A 22,751-nucleotide genomic window follows, 5' to 3' on the forward strand; every position below is an offset into this window, starting at 1 on the left:
TGTGGCTGACCGAGACGACTTTGACTGATATCTGGTACATTTTCGATGAAATCGATCAAAATCTGGTACATTTTTACCACAGAATAGTACAATTTTGGAAAAGTCTCTGGCAACGCTGCGCGATCCGGAGATCCGAACCGCGGCCGTCTACCTCCCACTGTCTCTGGGGGCATAAATTATATGGTTTTTATAGAATATGACTATTTTTAATAAAATACGGTTAATCAAAGTCATATATTTGTCTCTGGTCATATCAAACATATACGTATATTGATCATTTATTGATCAAAACCTGATCTAAACCAGAGAAATGGAAGGGATCACAACCAAACCAAACCACTTCCATATCTCTGATCTAAACTCATAATTTTCAAAATACCTCCCCTTCACGTCATTGACGTCACACTACTGTCACTTTCTTAAAAAATATGAAAAAGAAAGTTGATAGCTGATAGCAGTTTGATAGGGCTCTTGTTTTGTTTAAATCGAAAAGTTAGACGTTAATTATTAATTAAAGGACATGACCACGTAATTATCAAAACGTTCTCACATATAAAAAGCATAAAATGACGACCGAAGAGAAATTTAATGCTGCTGTAAATGTTATTCGCAGTTTGCCGAAAAATGGTAAGATTTTATTATTATTGGACTTTGTTATTGTTAAGTGCTTATGCTTATGGTTTTGAATAGGTATATTTTAATTATATCGATGACTTGTTTATATTTAATTCAGTAAAATGACAATAGGTTACAGATTAATTTTAAAGTTTTTTAATAAAAAACATTGTAATATTCATGTTTTGCCCAATTTTGAAATAAAATAAATATAAACTTATTATATTTTAATGGTGCATTTAAGAAAATCGCTTAGCTCAGATAAAAATATAATACCACATTGTGTATATGTTTGAAAATGCTTATTTAGCAAAGTGAAAGTGATAATTATACTTCTTGAACAAATTGCATAACAAACCATTCTATAAAATAACAAGGTGTATTGATGAAAAGTTAATTACTAATTTCTCTATGTTCAAGGTTCATATCAACCCAGCAATGAGCTCATGTTACGTTTTTATGCCTATTTTAAACAGGCCACCCAGGGCCCATGTTCTGGTTCCAGACCAGCCTTTTGGGATATTGTTGGACGTGCTAAATATGATGCCTGGAAAAAGCTGGGAGATATGTCCAAAAATGTAGCCATGGCTAAATACGTTGATGAACTTCATTCGTAAGATACTCTTAAACATTAAAAGAAAATCAAAAATAAGTATATATTCTGCGTTTTTTACAGAATTGTAGAAACCATGAGTTATTCAGATAAGGTAGCAAACTTTTTGGAAGCACCTACAAATGAGCTAGATTCTATAAATTTTGACGACTTAGAACTGGTAGCAGGAGATGTTTTACAACGTGTAAGATCTTCTCCAAACTCTCCACTAGCTTCTAGAGAAGGATCACCCATAAAAATACTAGCTAGTCTATCTTCTTCACGTTCAGTTTCTCCTAATATACTCTCTGAAGAGTCTGATGATGAATATATCGACACACAAGAGGTACTGATAATAATTACCAATTAGCAGTGTTGATAGTGCCATGTTTTAGAATCCAGAACCCAAAAGAATGATTCAGGAGCCCCCAGTCATTTCAAATGGATATGCAGGCCATGTCAGTCATAGACCTACACCTCAGATAGTGTCAACTGATATTTCCCAAGAAATATCCAGAACTGTGATGTGTTTAAAAGCTGATCTTGATAGGCTGAGTAGTCAGGTCTGTTTTTTTTTTTTTTTTATTTATAATCAGAAGTATACATTTTCTTTTTTACTTACAGGTTAAAGCTTTAGAGCAATCTCAAAAAGTCAAAAGAAAAAGTATGAGTAAACAATGGTTAATTATTATGATTATATGGCCAATTATAGCTAGCTATATTGTAAATAAAATGATGAGAAAAGTGAATTAAAAAAATTAATAATGTGCAGTTATAATACATATATCAGAATGATGTGGTGATTGGAGCTAGTCAGGAGATACATAAAGGCATTCAGAAACAAAGGATGTAACTATAAAATATTTCTTTAGGTAATATTATGTTTTGTTTAGTCTCTTATGGTTCAAATTTTTTTTTATGTACGCGTCTGGGAATTAAAATAAAATGTCGAGTCGACATTTAAGGTTTTATCTTTGATGTTATTTTTATATTTTAAATAAATTTATTTATACAAAATGTACTATGTATGTATATATAGTGTGGTTCGGAAATTAAATATGGTTTATTTACATAATTTTTGTTTCTATCTCCCTATGTAAATCATTTATATACTTTCTCCCTTCCTTTAAAAGCTAAATAAATCATGCTTTTTTAGAACCTGTATAACTGGATGCGTATGTATTTCTTTTGTTTTAGTGATTTTCTAAGTTTTTCCTCTAAGTTTTTCCTCAATATCAATATATACAGAATAATCTTTAAGGGATATTTCACATCAAAATAAAAACTGAAACGTGTTAACTGGCAACATTATCTATTTTCTAGCAACTTCTTGTTGTAAAATTTAATTAATATATAAATATAAAGAGAAACTCTAACAACGTCATAAATACAATAATATAAAATAGCTATATGCTCAGGTTGTTGTGGTGGTGGATCGTGGTATTGATTCGCGGGTACTCGATGTTTGGCAAATTGACAGGAAATGGACCTGCGACATTTCCTAAAACAAACGTCAAATAACAGTCATTCTACCAATTCTGTCAGAATTTTAACATTGCTAAAAACATTACATATATTACATAGAGTATTTATAATCTAGTTATATGATTGAAAAATTGAGGTGAACTTGATTTGAAAATCAAGTGAAAAATTTGAAAATCAATCATGATAGATGACATTCACCATAATTTTACATTATACAGTCGATCGTCCTTTCCAAGCGAACTCGGGCGCCGGCGCCGTGAAGAAAATGAAAAAAACACAATTATATTCCTTAAACCATTCCACTGTATTTCTTAAGCTTCGCTGAAACCTCGCACTTAGTGGAATAAATTAGAGGTTTCAACTATGCTTCATTCAGAACCTCACAATCAGAGGAATAGATTAGTGGTTTCAATTACATTTTTTTAATAGAATAGTGGTTTCAATTACATTTTATACTTTTTAGTTTACGATTATTCACAATGTTTAAAGAACACAATTAAAATTAATAGAATATCCTGGCAACAGCTTGCGTTAGTCAGTTGTTTCCATAGAGAAAGCCTAATATTTAGCTTATAAAACAATCAATTTTTAATTTCTAACCACAATTAAAAAGTTCTCTTGACTATCTCTTGACGGAGGACAATCAAAGGCCAATATGACATTTCTCGCAAATTTTGAAGTATAATTAGTGGGAAAGTTGAAAGTTTGATAACTTTTTCTACTAATTGAAAATTACTCCCACTAATTTTAACGTTCTGAATGCTTACATTGAAAATAAAGGAACAAACTTCTACGCTAATTGAAACCACTAATTTATCCCACTAATTGCGAGGTTCTGAATGAAGCTTTAGCGTAGAAGTTTGTTCCTTTAATTTCAATGTAGCATTCAGAACGTCAAAATTAGTGGACATTACAGTTGGGGGTTGGAACCTTTGGTGTTACACAGCAAAATATGTGTTGGTGATTTAAAAAAAAACAACGCTTTATTGTACAAAAAGCCAAAACAGCTTCATCGACAAAGCAAAACAAAAAAAAGCACAAAAACAAATATACAAATAATACAAAAAATGTCATACAATACAAATCAATTCAAAAAAAAAATTACGTCATAAAATTACAAATAAAACACATATGGTCATTGCAGAACACAGGCGTATCTAGAAAATTTTACAAAAGGAAAACTGTAAATGGATAAAATCATGTTATAATAACATAAAATCAAGAGTTATAAAATATTAAATACTAGACCTTTAACCAGTGTGTGAGATGATTAGAATATTAAAATTAAAATTCTAAATTGTTCATGATTAAACATCAACAAAAAAGTCGTTTACCGCATATAAGGCTCTCTCCAGTAAGTATGATTTCAGAGCTTTGCGAAATGCGGGAAAGAATGAAAGTGACTTGATATTCGAAGGCAAATGATTCTACATTTTCTTGGCATTGTACAGTATTGAGCCCTAAACTAGTTCTGAGCTCGGGGTTGGCAGACAAATATCGTGCTCCGCATTCCTAAGTGGATAGTTGTGAGAAGGCCTTTCCGGAATAGAGAATATGTGCTTGCGGATTAAGCAAACGGATTTAAAAATGAATAAGGAAGGAAGAGTCAGTATTTTGAAATTTTTAAAGAAATTCTGGCAGTGAGTTCTACTGTTTAGTCCCAATAAGTATCGAACTGCTCTCTTTTGAAGTTTGAAAATACGATCAAATTTTGTCGCGCAGCAAGTACCCCAGAATGGAAGGGCATAACGAAGATGCGACTCAAAAAGGGCATAATAGACCATTCTAGAGGTTGATGAGTTAAGTTCCTTAGACACTGATCTTAGCGCAAAACAGGCAGAGCTTAGTTTCTTTGATAAGGCTTCGATGTGCTTCGAGTGTTTTATTTTGTTAGTGGACATTTTCAATTAGTAGAAAAAGTTATCAAACTTATTCACTAATTATACTTCAAAATTTGCGAGAACTTTGGCCTGGAAATTTTTGATTGTTTTTTGTTTGATTGTTTATAAACTAAATATTATAGGCTTTCTCTATTGATATCACTGACTAACGCAAGCTGTTGCCAGGATATTCAATTAATTTTAATTGTGTTTTTAAACATCGTGAATGATCGTAAACCAGGGTTGGCATGATTTAAATCAAATGATTTAAATCGTGATTTAAATCAAGGGATTTTTTTAATTTTAATCGTGTGATTTAAATCAAAAAAAATAATTTTATTGAAACTTTATTATAAATCAAAAAATAACTGTAAAAGTTATAAAAATGTGTTCTAGAAAACTGTAAAACATATTTCTATAACAGGTATAACAGATAATAAATTGAAAAATAATTGTAAATGTTATAAAACTATATAAAATTATCTATTCATCAATTTAATTGTTGGACCGATTTTTGAACGTATTTCGTCTGAATCCATTAGATCGCTAAACGCAGGGATTTATTTTAGTTTTTAAAACGTAGGATATAGCCATTTAGAATAGGACTTTAACTGGAAATAACTCCTAGTCATTTGGAAATCTGATTTAAATATTGTTTTGAATTAAAATCAAAAAAATCTGATTTAAATAAAAAAAAATCTGATTTTTTTGATTTTTTTTAAAAAATCATGATTTTTTCCAACCCTGTCTTAAACTAAAAAGTATAAAGTGTAATTGACACCAGTAATTTATTCCACTAATTGGAAGGTTCTGAATGAAGCTTTAAACAATAAAAAATATTTGGTGCATTGCATAATGTTCTTCTGAAAGATGAACGGCACCTGAAAAAGTTTGGGAACCGCTGGGCTAGTATTTGACACACACCAAGAGCAAAACAGTTTCAGTCAAAAACGTTCATGACTGTGTTTTCATGTGATACTTCAATGCAAATTAAATAGGTTATCGCACACTGGTCAGTCAGGCTGGTCAGTATATCTGCTGTCGTGAATATTTGAATGTAAACAAAACATTCTGCTTCTCTTGGAAACATAATTTATTTATAAAAGACGAAAATGTTTTTGCCCATAACAAAAACATTTTTGATTAAAACAGTATTGTTCTTTCTGTGCGCGTCCCATCTTACTCGTATGGTCAGTAATCATCCGTAGTTCTCGTCCTCGCTAGCCCGCGCCTCCTCAAGTTTTCGTCCATGCGCAGCTGCTCGCGCTGCAGCTGCGTCCTGATCGAGCCCAACTGGCCCAACACGCCTCCCCCGCCGCTCCTACGTAGCTGCTGCGCGGAACTAAAGGGCACTGCGTTGCGCAGGTCCTTGGCCACGGGAGAACGCGCCTTCAGCAGCGTGGGCTGCGGTAACGCCGCTTCCTCAAACCTGGAGGCCGAGTTGCGCCTGGACAGCCTGGGGCTTTTGCGCAGGTCTTGTTGGGTGGCACTGTGGCGGCGCTGGCAGTCACCCAGCAGGGCGTCTGCGGTGGTGAGCGGTCCGTCGCGTACGCTCATCGTTTCCAGGCGGTGGCTGAGGGAATCAATGCGGCTAAGGGAGTCGAATCGGTCGAAACGTCGCTGGTGGCGAAGGGGTACGGTGTCGTAGGTCGGTTCTTTTCTATAAACGTTGCAATACGTGGAACTATTATATCTAAAATAAAAAAGGGACGTTAGTATTACTAAAGACCCTAATAAATATAGGGTGACACACGGCGATGGCACATTAGACGTTTATTGTGTACCACATGACATACTGTTACGGAAGCTTGAAAGGTACAATTTTAGTCTGGATAGTATTAATTTCATGCGTTCCTATCTTACTTCTAGAGTTCAGGTTGTGAGGGTCGGTGGGGAGTCATCAGCGATGAGTCATGTTAATATTGGAGTGCCCCAGGGCTCTGTGCTCGGACCAATTCTATTTTTGATATATATCAACGACTTACCATATATAGACTCAACATCTAAATTTACACTTTTCGCTGATGACACAACAGTGGCCTTCTCATCTGACTCATTGGAGGGTGCCATGGAGGGGAGTGAGGTAGTGCGGGGCCATGTTGAGGCATGGTTTTGTGCCAATAGGTTGCTCCTGAATCCTGACAAAACCAATAGGATGGTTTTCTCTCTTACGGACTTAGAAACAGCAAACGCAGATGTCCAGAGTATTAGGTTTCTGGGAGTGCAGATTGATCCTCTGCTTCTGTGGCATGAGCATGTTGATGAGGTTGCGTCTAGGCTTAGAAGGGGATTGTTTGCTCTGCGTCGCCTTTCAGGAAGTGTTTCCTGGCCTGTACTGAGGACTGCATACTTTGCTTTGTTCCACTCGATCTTGTCCTATGCTATTCTCGCCTGGGGACATACAGCCCAACTAAAGAGGATCTTCGGCTTGCAAAGGGCGGCTGTGCGAGTCTTGGCTGGGCTTGGCTATCGAGCCGACTGTGAAGAGGCATTCAGGGCTGTGGGTGTGTTGACTGTCCCGTCAGTATATATACTGGAAAATCTCCTTTATGTGAAAAAGAACCGAGACCTTTATAGAGTCCATGGAGAAGTCCATCACCATGAGACAAGGGGTAGGGATAGGCTTGTGCCAATCTACCACCGATTGACTAGGTGCCAAGATGGACCTGGGTACCTGGCAGTTAAATTCTATAATAAATTACCCAAGGAAATTGCGGACATGCCCCTCTTGCGGTTTAAGACTGAGGTGAAGGGCCTGCTGATGCGGTATTTGTGTTATTCCTTCCAGGAATTTTTAAATATTAGATTTTAGTGTTTTTAGGTTAATTGTTGATGCCATTATTCTATTTAGTGTTTTAGGGTTTTAAAAATTTTTAAAACTATTTAAAAATTAATAATTCTATCATTATCATTAGAGTTTCATTTCAAAAATTTTGTTACCATGATAATTTAAAAAATTTAGCACGTAAACTCTAATTGATACCACTTGATACTTATAAAGTTTGAATATTTGTCATGGTAACGATTTTCTTTAGACGAAACAATTATAATAGAATTATTATCTTTTAAATGGCTTTCTTGCAGAAATCAGAAGGTTTGTATAGGAACATTATATATCGTTGAAAAGCAATTTTATTTGGGTTTCGATTTTTTAAATAATATACATAGGGTTGAATTTAAAATAATAAAGATTTGAGCAATTTTATAAACGGAAATAATTATTTTTCTGACCTCCCTGTTTGATATCCAATCTGTTGATTTAGACAGATCGAATATGTAAACTTTTCTTAACCTACAAACCAAATTTTAGCTTTCAATATGCCGAATTTATGATATACCCAATGCTTATTTAAGATCATGTTTTTGTCAATTTTACACGTTTTATTTTTTATCTCGAAAACTATTAGAGATTGGTATAGGTTAGTATAATAGAAAAATTTTGAGATATGGAAATAGTTCCGAAAAATATAATAATATACCGGGTGTTGCATTTAAAATAACAAAGATGCTACTACTTTTAGTATAAAGCGGCAACACTGTAATGCTGAAAATAATTCAGATAGAATGAGTATGTGCCTTTAAGTAAAAATCCAAATTTTCAAAAAAATCACCTGTTCTCCATAAATGTCTAACGTGCCGTGATCGTGAATCACCCTGTATGCGCTTACTTACCTACTAGGGTCCGATAAAGAAAACGAAGAGTATGGAAGAGTTCTTCGAGCCACGGGCGGGGAATAATGCGCCCCTGCCCCTAGTCCATCTAGGTGAACACTTTCGGAATCCGCGTGGCGGCGCCACGGTCTTTGTAGCTCGTGCAATTCGGTTTTACGCCGCAAGAGGTCGTCGCTGTGCCTTCGAAACTAAAACATACCCAAATGGACCATGTAAGCTCTGATATCACGTCAGCCATGTTTATTCAGTATTTATTTAGGTACAAACTTAGATTTGCATATGTTTTGCCATAATTTGCCATAAGCCGATTTTAAACTACTAGTATACCGGGTGCGTCTCAAAAGTGGCTCACCTCTATAACATTTTTATCTTTTCAGATAAATAAACGAGATTTGGTATGTTTGGTCAAAGTTTCACCGGAAATGACTACAACTTTTGATTCTTAAATGGCACCCTCGGTATTTTTTATTCGCTAGAAAATGACACTCTGAATAGAATGACATATCATATGTCAACTTTTGACATTCTCGCTTAACCCTTTCAGTCACAACTTTTTATCAATATTCAGAAAATTCTGATATTAATTTTAGGAAATAATAGGCCAATTTTATGGCACTTTTATCAGTTTATTTTACCATATTGTTTTTTTCATGATTTATGACATGTCCATTTTGATGGACATGGTGACTTAGAGAAATTTTACCAGAAGAGACAAAGTGCGTAAAAAAACTCTAACCTTTAAAAAACGTATATTTATGTGAAATTTTTGTTTATAATACTTATTTTAAATAATATCATGAACTAGAAACCATGATCCTAGTTTTTCCTAATTATTATTAGTGAGTATGGAAATTAAGAAAACAGTTTCTGCCACTTACAAAACATAAATGAACATTACACTTTAGGCAATATGTTCTTGATTTTCCTTTACAATTTTCGAATTTACATCTCGTACTGTCTTTCTTGTCATCTACTTCAGGAAAATGTCCATAGTTGTCATACCTTTGTTCCGAATGTGGCCTTTCTTCGGTTTTTACTTTTTTATTGGGTCTTTGAGATTCATCAACCTCGGTTGGTCTTCCTCTTTTTGGAGGATCTTTGTGGAGAATTAGATGTTCTGCAATATTCAATCTAAATTCCCACAAATCCATTATTTTGTTGGGTCGAATTCCTAGTTGGAGTGCATGTTTTTTATATTCAAGCCATGAATTTGCTGCCGCCATATCCAAAGCATGTGTAATCATACGTACAGTCCATTTTCTGGAGCGTCGATAAGACCTATAAATACTCAATAAAAAATCTAATTTGTCAACGCCCCCCATATTTGCATTGTAGAGTTTTATAGACTCGGGGCGTACGACCTCCTTATAATTATTAGATGCCTTATCCCACCTTTTGCAAATATCCAATTTTCCTTCAGCAACAAAATTTGAAGCAACCAATACCGATTTATTATCAAACCATTTTGTGATAACTATACCATCCGTACTAATAGCAACATCAAAACTGCCTCTACCTTTCAGTTTTAGTTCTTTATCACTTGCCAGTTTTACACCAGCAAATCTGTTTATGCGTATTGTTCCTACTGCCATTATAGATCTGCTGTTTAGGTATTGAAATAAACTGTAGGTGCTAAAATAATTATCAAAATAAAGGCCATGGTATTTACCTTCTATTCTCTCGGCTAACTGCATAACAGTCCCAGCTCCTTGTCCAAATTGAGAATATATATCTTTTATTTCGGTTCCTGACCCTTGGTATATTATGAAGTCGTAAAACATTCCACTTTGGCCTGCCAAGATCCATAATTTGATCCCCCACTTTTTAGGTTTATTTGGAAGGTATTGTTTGATGTTTATTTGGCCTTTGAAAGGAATAATTTGTTCGTCCACACAAAGATTTGTTTCTAGTTCGAGCTCCAAACAACGGTTTCTAATCGCATTGTAAATGTCCCTGACCTTCCATAACCGATCTGGATTATCATCCCTTGCTGTGATATCAACTAAATGTATTGTACTGCGCAATTTGGAGAATCGGTTAAAAGTCATGTTATCTTTTATTATGGAAATACCAGTAGTTTGATTCCAGTACATTCTTGCTCTTGGGAATTTTAGATTTCCCATGACAATATGAATTCCTATAAATCGCTTCATCTCTTCTTTGCATGTTGGGAAAAATCGGGCAATATTTTTTTGGTTTGCATACAAATTAGTTTTTTCTGACATTTGCTTTAGCAAAGAATCTGGTATATACTTCATAAAAAAACTTATCGGAGCAGGTAATTCATGTATTGGGTCGGGTTCAGAAGTAAACCATTTGACCGGCCGTATTTGATACTGGACGCCGTATTTCCAAGTGATATTTTTCTTATCAGTGAAATTATGAAGTTTATAAAATTCTTTTCTTCTATTCGCACTTTCTTCTGCAGCCATATTTTCGTTTTCTTCATTTCCTCTTTGAGAGTTATTTTCATTTTCTTCTTGTTGTCTTCCTTGGTCGCTATTTCCATTTTCTCCTGTTTGTCTTATTTGGTCGTTTGTTTCACTTTCTGTTATCTCTTGTTCATGCATAATATCATCATCGAGTTCCAAGATATCATCGCCTAGATCGGAAAGGTCACCCAGGTTGCCTACATCGTCAAAATTATCTTCCTCGTCCGATAAACCTATTATTTCCGAATCATTGTCATTCAGTAGACAATCTAAAAGTTCTTTTTCTGTCAGAGGTCGCGCCCATTTCTTTGGTTTACTGGTTGAAGGTAAATCCATTGCTTATTATATTATCTGAAAAAAAATTAACTGCTAAAACCGTTAAAATTTGAAGCCTCTGTTTTTTGATTTATGTCATTATGTCCATCATGATGGACATACTAATTCAAAGGCCTACATCAAGACTTTATGAAACGTAATTTATGCATTATTTATAAAAACCGACTAAATTATAGTTTTTACTTACCAGCAGTAATAAACAAAACTCGATTTTACAAAAAACTTTGAATAATAACGAATTTTCGTGCAACACTGGCAACAGGCACGTTTGACAGCGCTAAAACCGAAATTATCATAACGCTTGCAAAGTCCGCACTACCCGTAATGGATGGCGCCACATGCCTTATATGCATTCTTTATGGATGTGCATTCACATGGACAAAGTTACTTATTTGAAAAGAAAGGTTTCTGGATTTATACAATTTATAGAAAATTAATGTCCACTGTAATGGACACGGTGACGGAAAGGGTTAATAAAAAATTGTATTTTAAAATTCAATTTAGGGTGCCATGGCTATGTTAAAAACACTAATTCTTCATCAAGGAGCCTTGGAAAAATAGATTCGATCGTCTAATGTTTTTAGTGTCTTGTCCTGGCCAGTTAGAAAATGCTCAAATCGTATTTTTAATCATATCTCTATTTTTTCAAATGGAACGAGGGTGGCTCATTAGCATACTTGGAAAAAGCATTTTTTTACAAATAATTTGATACCACACACTTGGTATTTCAAGTTAAATTTTTGTTAGGAACCGCAAGTTTTATTTCAAAAAATCATATGCGAATATGTCAAAAATTGACATATGATATGTCATTCTATTCAGAGTGACATTTTCTATCGAATAAAGTAAAAAAATACCGGTGATGCCATTTAAAAATCAAAAGTTGTAGTCATTTCCGGTGAAACCGGAAGTGACCAAAAACAATTGAATACACCAAACAATCCTGATTTATGTCATATACTAACATACCAAATCTCGTTTAATTATCTGAAAAAATAAAAAAGTTATAGGGGGTGAGCCACTTTTGAGACGTACCCCCTATATATTCTTAAAGTTATTTATTAATTCAAAGCGAGAACACTGATGCTGTATAATTTGACTAAACCGTAACAAAACTGGCCGCCTGACGTGACACTTTTAGGACACGATCAAATTTTGGGAAATAATGACGTCATCAGTGGCGTAGCTACGCACCTGCTAACTCCAGCAGCCGCGGGGGGCCTTCTGATATAGAGATTACCGACCGGTTAAAAATTGAGTTATTGAGTTATCGGTGCGAAGCGCCCAATGGTTGAAAGTTGCGGGGATACCCAAAATTTCTATATAGTTACGCCACTGGACATATAAAGGTTCAAGTTCGCTACAAGTTGCGAACAATTGTCTAATGATAATCACGGTTTAAGGTGTTTTTAAACAAGAAATCTATTCTACGGTAATCGCAAAACATTTTCCGATGCACGTCATCAATCAAATCGACTTTGACACTAAAGTCTATTAACCTGACTAAATGAAATTTTGGCAAAAATGTTTAAATTTGTTGTATAATTTAAGATATCAAGCATATCATCATTTTACTTTATAGAGCAAATTATTGCAACAGATATTTTATTTAGATTAAAGCTGCAAAAATTAGTTTAAACCGAATTTTATTATCGCTATGTTGGTCACATTGCGCCGTGTTCAGCAACGTTGTCGTTTATTATTTGGCAATTATCCTAATGTCAGTCATTATTTTGTATAATATTGTGTTGTTGAATCTTTGTGAGCAATTCTCGTTTTTTTGCCTATTTTCATAGCCTTTTTTTTTAATTGTACTTTTGTAGTGTATTAATATTATTACACCCTGTACATCAAAATAAAAACACTAAATCACCAAAACACTTTTACTTTTGCACCAGTGTAAAAGTAAAAGTGTTTTGGTGTATTGTGGTGATTTAGTGTTTTTATTTTGCTGTGTAACACCAAAGGTTCCAACCCTCAACTGTAACCCTGTACATAATAGTTTAGATATAAGTATTTCTTAAGTTAAGTTAATTAAGGTCAGTTTATATTATATGTTTAGAATTAGAGTTGTTTATATAATATTAGGAATGCAACTATGCATTATTGAATGTCGCGCGATATGCTAATTAAGGTTAACCGAATTTAATTACTATTAAGATTTACACAAGAACAGATTGTACTAGTTATTCGAAATAAAGTTAGTTTTTTAGATAGCCTTAGAGATTCCTTCAGAGCATGTAATTGCGGACCCAAATAAGAACATTACACTTTTAAGCACAAACAGTTCTTTTTAAGAACTAAATTTTCCAGTTTTTGCATGCATTTCTTGAAGTTGTGTGTTGAAAATATGCCGAAGCATTTAAACAATTGAGGTAAAGAGCTTGTAGCCTGATAAACTATTTTGAACCGAGAACGTGACAATAAAGGTCCTTTATTCCCCTTGATTGCAGTCAGAGAAGTAAGTTTGATTGATAAGCACATTATACCACTTTCAAAGTTATTTCTACGTTAGTTTTAATTAAATTTTGTGATTAGTTTGTGCATTAATAGGACCCTCTTACTTGTTATTACCACTTATAGCATTGTAAGATGTACATCAATAAATAAATAAATAACACATAATAATTAACCCAATAATCCCCATAATGGAGTAGTTTTTACAAATATGTAATAAGTAAAATAAACTATAAAACAAATAAATCAATTAATTACAAAAATATTAGTTATTAAATTAAAAATAAAACTTAAAAATCTTTAAAAAATGATATAATAAATATGTTGTCAATTTTAAATTAAGATTCGTCTCATAAATCCATCACAATCTGGCAGCGCTGTCGCCATCGCTTGTCAAAGTTGATTACGTACATCGGAAATTGTTTTGCGATTACTGTACTTCCCCACATTCAATGAGAGAACCGTACCAGTTCGGATCTGTGCTGACGCCTTTGCTCCTCCACTGCCTGTTCCTCCTGCATCCTCAGCAGCTGCTGTTCCAGCCGCCTGTTCTCTAATTCCCTCTCTCTGCGCTCCTGCTCGTCCCGCATCGACTGCAGCCGGCGTTTCTCCTCGATCTGGAGCCGCAGTTCACGCTGATACGCCTCCCGCTTCATCCGTTCCCGTTCTAATTCTTCCGCCCTGTCCGAGTAACTGAAACCGTCCATGAAGCTGCCGGGAACGTAGGCCGAATGGGACAGGTCGGAGTTATACCCATCTGGAATAAGAAAAAATAAAATGAATGGATATCCTCTAATGGGGGAATAGAGACACAAAACCTCACAATCTTGTATTAATCTTTTTTTTAATAAATAAGGGGGGCTATTAAAAAATATGATCACGATAAAATCTTTAAAACACATATTAATCATTCATTTTCTGACAATTTAATGCTCGTGTTTCTTGGATCGAAATATACTACCCCTAAAAATATTTGCACTTATTTAAGACTCACCCTGTATATAATAGGGAAAAATTGACCAAAACGTAAGGCAAAAAAATACGCAAAAAAAATCCACACGGGCCTCTCCTTACATTGCTACCCGGACCTCTGTCCTAATGCGACCCTGGATCGACGTACTCTACTAAAGAAATATACAAGTAAGAATCCGTGCGTTTCCTTTAGCGTGATCACAACGGAAATTATGGAGATAGCAGCATTTCGGTGACTATTTCAGATGAATGGGAGTTAGCAGATATTATTGAGTTAAAACAGCAAATTTTCTTTAATTGTAAAAATAATAATAATAGAGTATTTTTTTCTCTTTCTAATGGTATAAAAAACGTATTAATGTAAAAAATGGAGTTAGCAGGTTATCACGTTTCACTGACGATTTACTTTAGAAGTAGAAAAGTGTCTCTTTCAAGTCTCTAACTCATTGTGTATTTCTTTCAAGTAACGTCAATATTTGGATGAAAATTAGTGTGTAGGAGTTTTTTGACATGAGGAATTTGATTTTTATGTCAATATGACTCCTATTTGTAGAGGGCGCCACCTACATGTGTTTTAACAGCTTTGAATAGTAATAACTTTTCGTCCGTACCTCTATAAAACTACTGAGTAAAAAAATATACATTTACGACTTTTTTACGTAAAAAAGGTCTCTTGGTAAAAATCGCTACGAGTAATGGTTCTCGAGATATTTGGAATCGAAATTATCAATACCTGTCATCATTGACATAAATTAAGCATGTTGACTAAATAGTTATTACACTGAAATCATAGATTTGAAATGTTTTTGTGCCAAAAGTTCAATAGAAAGTGTTTTATCATAATTTTTTCGCAGAAAAATTTATGACTAATTTTAAAAAATAAAAATTTCCCAATTTTATTGTTTCAGTTAAATAACTATCTACTCGATATTGTATAGTTTTAGTCAATAACGACATGTATTGACTATTTCCATTCTAAATATCTTGAGAACAGTGGCTCGCAGAAATTTTTACCAAGAGACATTTTTTACGTAAAAAGTCACGGAAAAGTATATTTTTTACTCAGTAGTTTTATACAGGTATGGACGAAAAGTTATTACACTTCAAAACAGTTAAAACACATGTAGATGGCGCGCCCTACAAATAGAAATCATATTGATATCAAAAATCAAATTTATCATGTCAAAAAACTTCCCGATACAAATTTTTCATCCAAATATGAACCTTACTTCAGAAATTATTTGGAAAAAATCGAAATAAAAATGATACTTATACACCCTATACCTCCGACACTAAGCATTTTAGAACAAACATTTATATGAACTTTTTACTTATTTTAATCTGCAGATATGCTGCCGAAGTTTCCGGAATACAGTTCGGACCACCCTGTATATCGTATTCTATCACATTGAATATTTTTTTCTTGGTTTATTAATTTAAAAAACTGTTTATGTTTACCACGCTAAATTTTAAAACGATTAAGGGTGGCTGCAACGACGTCCAGTAATCCTGCTGTTAAAACATAACAGCTGGTTTTCATATATAAAAATCAATTGTTTTGTTTTAACCGCAGGATTACGGGAGGTCGTTGCAGCCAACCAAAATAACTTATAGAAAGATCTTCCAAAGATATAAAATTTTAAGGTTTTGGTAAAATAGATTGCTTTTTTAAAGGGAAAAGTAAATGTAAAATTTTTTTTATGATACCCTTGTTTATATATTAATAGTTAGTCAATGTGCCTGTATAAGTCGATGCTGCCAACTGGTGGCAGAAATTAAAACGTAAAAAGGGGCGGAGACTATTGAATTTGGCAAAGAAGTAGGGACTAGGAATTCTTCGAATTTAATTCTCGGTAAAGAATAAAATATCTTATCTGCTTCGAACCGAATTTATACCTCAAAGCGTTACTTACATTTTTTATTTTCGGATATGGATTTATCTTGTTGAATACTAAATTATTATATTAGGTATATAAATATTTTATTTTTAGATGGATAATTAAAAAAATATATGAAAAAATATATGAAACTATACCTACCTACCTCTGTAATTTTGTAAAATGTATGGCGGATTTAACATGTTTTTTTTTAAATATAACATCCTATTTTATTTTAGATCCTGCGTAAAATTATTACTTTTTTATGTATAATCCTTGTATAATGGTGTAACCTAAAACTAGTTTTATAATATTTCAATTTGTTGATGAAGAAAAAATATTAGATATTTATATGTAGATATTTAAGGCAGATGCTACAGGGTGTTCTTCCCGTAAATAAAGGTTAATATAAAACACATTTAATTTATGTTTTCTTTTAAGTAATATCTTTAAATCACAATATTTTGTTTATTAAGAAATTTTAAGTAAATTCACACCTGGATACGGTAATGTGGACATGGCAAACAGTTTGTGGCCTGTAAAGTTTTGCAACAGTCACAACAAGCAAAGTCACGATAGGCTGATGTGCTTGAAGACATTTTGTATTCGAAATTGATAGAACTAAATGATAGTATTGTTGATTTCTTATTACCTCTAGGACTGCCTGTCCTCCGGTTGGACAGAATACTCTTGGGCTTGTCCATGGCCTTCACCACCAAGTCATTCTGTTCGGTGGTCAGTCGTTGATCGACGTGAAGAGGTCCCTTTCGTAAAGCGGCATCCACCAACTCGTCTGTAACTGTTCTGCGACAGCTCAATGTACCGGGTTCACACTGCACCTAGTTTTAGTGAATTATTCTTATATTAAAGGCAGTTAAAGCTTCGCATAGTGTGAAATGCATGCAAAAAGTGAGAGATTAAGAAGAAAAATGAGTAATGTAATCTTATGCCCAACAATTATTGTAATCCTGAACTGATGCATTTTGAATAAAAATTTAAGAGAAAATGTTGTTTAATACCTCAATACCTCAAACTAACTTATATCCTTGTCTATATATAATATTGTATCATCTACATATACATATAATAATATAATCCATAATCATGGCTTATATATTCGATACCAAATAAATTTTTAGTCCCGTAATCACGAGGGCGCGATTTTTAAATGTATTGTTGCCAACCGTAGTCATATTTGGCGCCGCTGTAAAAGAGTCACATTGTAAACTGTAAAATTGTCACATTTATTTATTTATTTCCTAACATTGTCATTCGTTTTGACACTAGTTTTGTATGACTACGAGTTTTTGGTTTAAATGATTTGTGTTGTGATACTTTAAGCTTAAATTTTTTTACTAGCAGACCTTGCAGTCGAACATTGTTCTTTTTAGAACCTCCTTTAGTGCGAAGTGGTACAAGATAGCTTAATAGCCGTAAAAAAACTCGTCGCAACTTTATTAGAATATTTTGAACGGGAAAGTTCGTAGTAATGGCCCTTTATGTCCCTTAAGTGCTGCTAAGGAGGTGAGTTTTGTTGATGTAAATAATAACTGTTTATATATTTATAATTAATTTATTTTTGTTTCCTAAAATATTGCGATTAAAAGAAAATATATAAAAGTGGGCAATACTGTGCCGGTCAAGCTTAATCACGTGATTAATTTTATTTGATATGAACTATATATAAGTTAGTCTGTGTTCATGGTCTGTGTTAATACCATATAACAATACAAATAATAATACAACTATCATTGGACACCAGTTACAAATTATATAGGTACAAAAGCATCCTGCGCCTCTATTGTAAATGTGTATTTACATGATCAATGTGATAAAAATTGCGTTAGTAATTCCCATATTCCACTATGAATAAGCATACCCGGTATATTAACTTACTAATTTATTATTAATATTTTTGATATCTGTCTGAACAAATTTCGATGCAAAACTACGCTTCTGTGGTTCACTCTCTCGCTTAGTCTAGAAATTGCATTTAAAATACCGACATCAGTTTTAAGAATTAATGACTTAAATAATTAAAAGTTTAAAAGTAAAAAGAATCTAAGTTTAAAGAATTAATGGTTTAAAAGTATCTACTGTTGTCTTAGACCATCTATACAGTGTGTTTCAAAAACATGTGCCATCTACCGTGTGGGGATTTCTCGAGTAAAAATAAGATTTATTTTTTATATTAACATAAATATAAAATTAATAAATTATTTATTTAATCTATTTTATTGAAATACCAACAGCAAATTCAAGAAAAAAATAATGGTATTTAAGATAATTACAAAAGACCTATTTTTTTAAAAAAGTATTAACATCCTGTAACTTTAAAACTATGGATTTCCACACACATGATTATAGGAATAACTTTTTTTCAGTTTTTTTTTAGGAATCAATGAGTACACTGAGTACACACACAGTATTTAACGCTTTGGCCAGTATGCATAAAAAATGGCTGCTATCCCAGTGAGCAAAGTTTTGTCACATTTAGGGAACAGTTACGTGTCTGCGTTTTATCCATTTTTATCAGGCAAAAGGAGGGCCTGGCAATGTAACAACGACGTCACCTAGGACACATTTCCATTAAAGGAATAAAATGCTCACTGAGATCAGTCTTGCATTATGGCAAATTAATAAAATTGCGTTTATCTCATCAAGGAGATTGAAATCGACAAAATATCAAGAGACAATATTTTTAATCGGTATTAAATGACCTATGCTAAAAAGAGAAAAAGGTCAGTGTTAGAAAAATATACCAATGATAACCCATATGGATGTCCCTGAATCTGTCGATACTTTTTTAGCATTAAAATATGTGGCACTTATAGTAACTTTTACCCTCAAAATTTCATTCGAATCGCATAAATCACTTGGAAAAAAATTATAATCAAAAAAAAAATAAGACCTTAAACCCCCTGTAGCTACGAAAAAAAGCAGAATCGGACCTATGTTGATATAAGAAATAATTCTTATTTTTACGTGAAGAATCTCCCCACAAAAAATGGCACATGTTTTTTGAAATACACTCTATAATATCTAGAAGCCTCGTAGACGCCTGTATTTTTTCTTGCACAGGTAACCAACATAATCGCTATGTAATTTGCACTATAGTAACACCAAAGAGTAACATTCTTAATCTTTGGTAACGTAATATGAAAAACAAAGCCTTAAGTAATAATTTATGGGTACAACCTGCCCACATAAAAATTCGTGTCTAGAGGTAGTACATGATCTAAGATATTTGTCTGTTTTTATCACGCTTTTTTTTAATTTTGGAATTTCAATTGAAGAATAAGGAATTTTACCTCCGCCAAATGTCTGCGATAGTCCTCCCTACGGCGATCCCTATAGATGACGCTAGCGAGGTCATACTCGCCCAGGCCAGCGTGGGGTGCCGCCCTCAGACGGGCGTGATACTGAGGGGCAAACTCCCCCCTCCGCAGTACGGGGGCGCCAAACGGGGACCCGGATCCCGCAGCGCCGTAGCCGTATGCCCCATCCTACAAACCACAATCGACATTTCAACTCAAATCATAACGATTTGATAATGATAAAGAGATCAAATATGACACTGAAAATGAAATAACAAAAAACTATACCGGATGCGTCTCAAAAGTGGCTCACTCCTATAACTTTTTATTTTTTCAGATAAAAAACGAGATTTGGTATATTAGTATATGACATAAATTAGGATTGATTGACGTATTCAGTTGTTTTTGGTCACTTCCCGTTTCACCGGAAATGACTACAACTTTTGATTTTTAAATGGCACTCTCGGTATATTTGTACTTTCTTTCATAGACATAATGACACTCTGAATAGAATGACATATTATATGTCAACTTTTGACATTTTCGCATATGGTTTATTTGAAGTTGTAACATGCGGTTCATAACAACAATTTGACTCGAAACACCAAGTGTGTGCTACCAATTTATTCATAAAAAAATACTTTTTCCAAATATGCTAATGAGTCACCTTTGTTCATTTTGAAAAAATTGAGATATGATTAAAAATACGATTTGGGCATCTTTTAACCTGTCAGAACAAGACACGAAAAACATTGGGCGATTAAATCTATTTTTTCCAAGGCTCCTTGATTAAAAATAAGTGTTTTTAACTCATCCATGGCACTCTATATTGGAATTTAAAATACGATCTTTTTTAAAGCGAAAATGTCAAAGGTTGACATATGATATGTCATTCTATTCAGAATGTCATTTTCTACCAAACAGAGTAAAAAAATGCTGAAGGTGCCATTTAAAATTCAAAAGTTGTAGTCATTTCCAGTGAAACAGAAAGTGACAAAAAACAATTTAATACGTCAATCAATCCTAATTTATGTTATATACTAACATACCAAATCTCATTTTTGTATCTAAAAAAATAAAAAAGTTATAGGGGTGAGCCACTTTCGAGACGCACCCGGTATAGAGATAGCGACACATTAAAAAATAAATTTCTATATAACATACCGATCTAGATGAAAAAGGTATTTCAGAATTCGAAAGAGCGTCTATTAGGATCCGTTTCTCTTGATCTCGAGGGTTAGCATAGCCCCTGGTCCAATCCAGAGGCCCTACTGTTGACGGCACTTTCTAAAAAGAAAAATAAGCAAAATTTTTCGAACGCCAGCTGTTTCTTTTTAATTTTTTAAGTGTCTAAAAACATCATTCTCCCTTCTACCAAAACGCCAAATATCGATTTTAGAGACTTTGTGACGCTCTATGCTCATCATTAATCACTTCATTCAAAATCAGTAGCTTCTATTATTCACAAATAATCTTCATAGATTTAACGACTTTTTTTGTTATTCAAAGTCTTAGTTCAAAGTCCACACGAAAAATCACATCTATACACGGAATTAAACAGCGTTCCATGCATGAACAAATAAATTATTATTAAAAACAGTAAAATCATCAAAAGAAAATCTAAAACGCTTACCTGATTTATCACAATATCTTTCTCAAACTGTTCAGGCTTTTCTTTAATTACTTGTCTATTATCTACCTGATTTTCTTTGTCATTTTCCAATAAATCCTCGTCCGCAACACTGCTCTTAGTGTTTTCTGTATTTTTTACCTACAAAAACACCATATATACGAGAATTCGTAGTTTTTTAAATTCAAATAAAAAAAGTCGAAGGAAAACGTTTTTCCGTGGATGGCAGTGAGGAAAATCGGAAATGAATATGATCTTGTTTTCTGGGGGAGGTCGCGACCTCCCAGTGTTGCCAAGTTTTTCAACCCCCAAGATTTATACCAAGTAATAACACATTCTTGCATTAAAATAAATGAACAACTTTAAATTAACCATACATCTTACGAAAACAAATACTCCTGAGCCAAATAATTAAAAAATATTTAATAAACACACATACTAAAATATGACAGCTTTTTATAAGCATCCTAATAATCTTTTATCCCTGATATAATTAGGTATTTTTAATATTACTACTTATTATATAAAAAGCTTCAAAGGCAGAAAATTCTATTGATGTTTAATAAAAATGTAAGATAGGTAAGTAGTGTATTTAATGAAAATCATTGAAGCGTGGCAACTAGGTAGGGACAGCCGTCGCCAAAATCCCAGGGATCAATAATAGGGACCAATAAGGACAAGGTCACCGGGATAGGCCACTATACATAAAAAATTGATTGTTTTTTCACTAGTCTTTTATTTTATTTCAATAGACATTAGAAATTTTGACAAAAACTGTAATAAGAACTATCTAATAAAGCATACCCTTTATTGTGCACTAAAATAAATTTACTTATAAAGTATTTACAATTTAAGTATAATCAGTTTAAACAAGAATATACAGTTTAAACAAAATATAGTCATTAAAATAAACGCCAATTTAATACAGTATTCAAACCTGTGATTCAAACATTAAGTTGTGTTGTAGTTAAACAATACAGTTGTTTAAGGTCATTATATTTAAATACAATGCGTCGAACCAGAACAATGAAAATCTACCCAGCCAGAAATCTTATTAGAAAACAATACATATTAATAAATTTACCAGTTCATCCAGGTCTTTAAATGTGCCCCCATTTATCGAACCGAGGAGACCTAATCTTTTTCTATCTTCCAAAATAAGTAACCTTTGTTCTTCTAATAGTTTCTTTATATCACCAGACATTATCCACCATAAAAAAACTAGAAATTAACTCATTCTTTAGTTTGAATTTAAAAAAAAAATATAAATTTAAAAAACTTCTAAGTTTGTTTCACAGGTTTGTTTACTTGACTCAGTGCCTTCTATTAAAAGATCAGCCTACGGGCGAGATTTATGACGTCACGCTAGTTAGATATAACGGATTAATAAATATATTGTAGAATACATGGAAAACATAATTATTCCTCAGATTTTTGGTTTGTATTTTAAAAATGATATAGTTTAAATGAAATATACATAATATAC

The 22,751-nt window shown here is 33.3% G+C and overlaps 2 protein-coding genes across 3 annotated transcripts; one reads left to right on the top strand and one right to left on the bottom strand.

Moving 5' to 3' along the window:
- Window positions 1-398: 398 nt before the first annotated feature.
- On the top strand, window positions 399-2,282 carry LOC115874556 (acyl-CoA-binding domain-containing protein 5). The gene is made up of 5 exons (XM_030889740.1): window positions 399-627; window positions 1,036-1,228; window positions 1,292-1,553; window positions 1,603-1,770; window positions 1,832-2,282. The coding sequence occupies exons 1-5, from the start codon at window positions 567-569 to the stop codon at window positions 1,958-1,960; spliced, it is 813 nt and encodes a 270-aa protein (XP_030745600.1). The 5' UTR covers window positions 399-566; the 3' UTR covers window positions 1,961-2,282.
- A 220-nt stretch (window positions 2,283-2,502) lies between these two features.
- Window positions 2,503-22,591, bottom strand: LOC115874533. 2 transcript variants are annotated; one of them, XM_030889708.1, is made up of 10 exons: window positions 22,350-22,591; window positions 21,269-21,406; window positions 20,800-20,922; window positions 19,630-19,824; window positions 18,215-18,298; window positions 16,971-17,157; window positions 13,937-14,226; window positions 8,245-8,432; window positions 5,756-6,265; window positions 2,503-2,708 (listed from the first exon to the last, which is right to left on the bottom strand). In XM_030889708.1, the coding sequence occupies exons 1-9, from the start codon at window positions 22,467-22,469 to the stop codon at window positions 5,764-5,766; spliced, it is 1,827 nt and encodes a 608-aa protein (XP_030745568.1). In that variant the 5' UTR covers window positions 22,470-22,591; the 3' UTR covers window positions 2,503-2,708; window positions 5,756-5,763. The 2 variants fall into 2 exon arrangements, with proteins under 2 accessions (XP_030745568.1, XP_030745576.1); XM_030889716.1 differs by lacking the exon at window positions 18,215-18,298 and having other exon boundaries at window positions 22,350-22,590.
- Between the last annotated feature and the right edge of the window lie 160 nt (window positions 22,592-22,751).

Source organism: Sitophilus oryzae, unplaced genomic scaffold, assembly GCF_002938485.1.
Source record: "Sitophilus oryzae breed Bouriz unplaced genomic scaffold, Soryzae_2.0 scaffold_1018_pilon_pilon, whole genome shotgun sequence".
In the NCBI taxonomy this organism is placed as follows: domain Eukaryota; kingdom Metazoa; phylum Arthropoda; class Insecta; order Coleoptera; family Curculionidae; genus Sitophilus; species Sitophilus oryzae.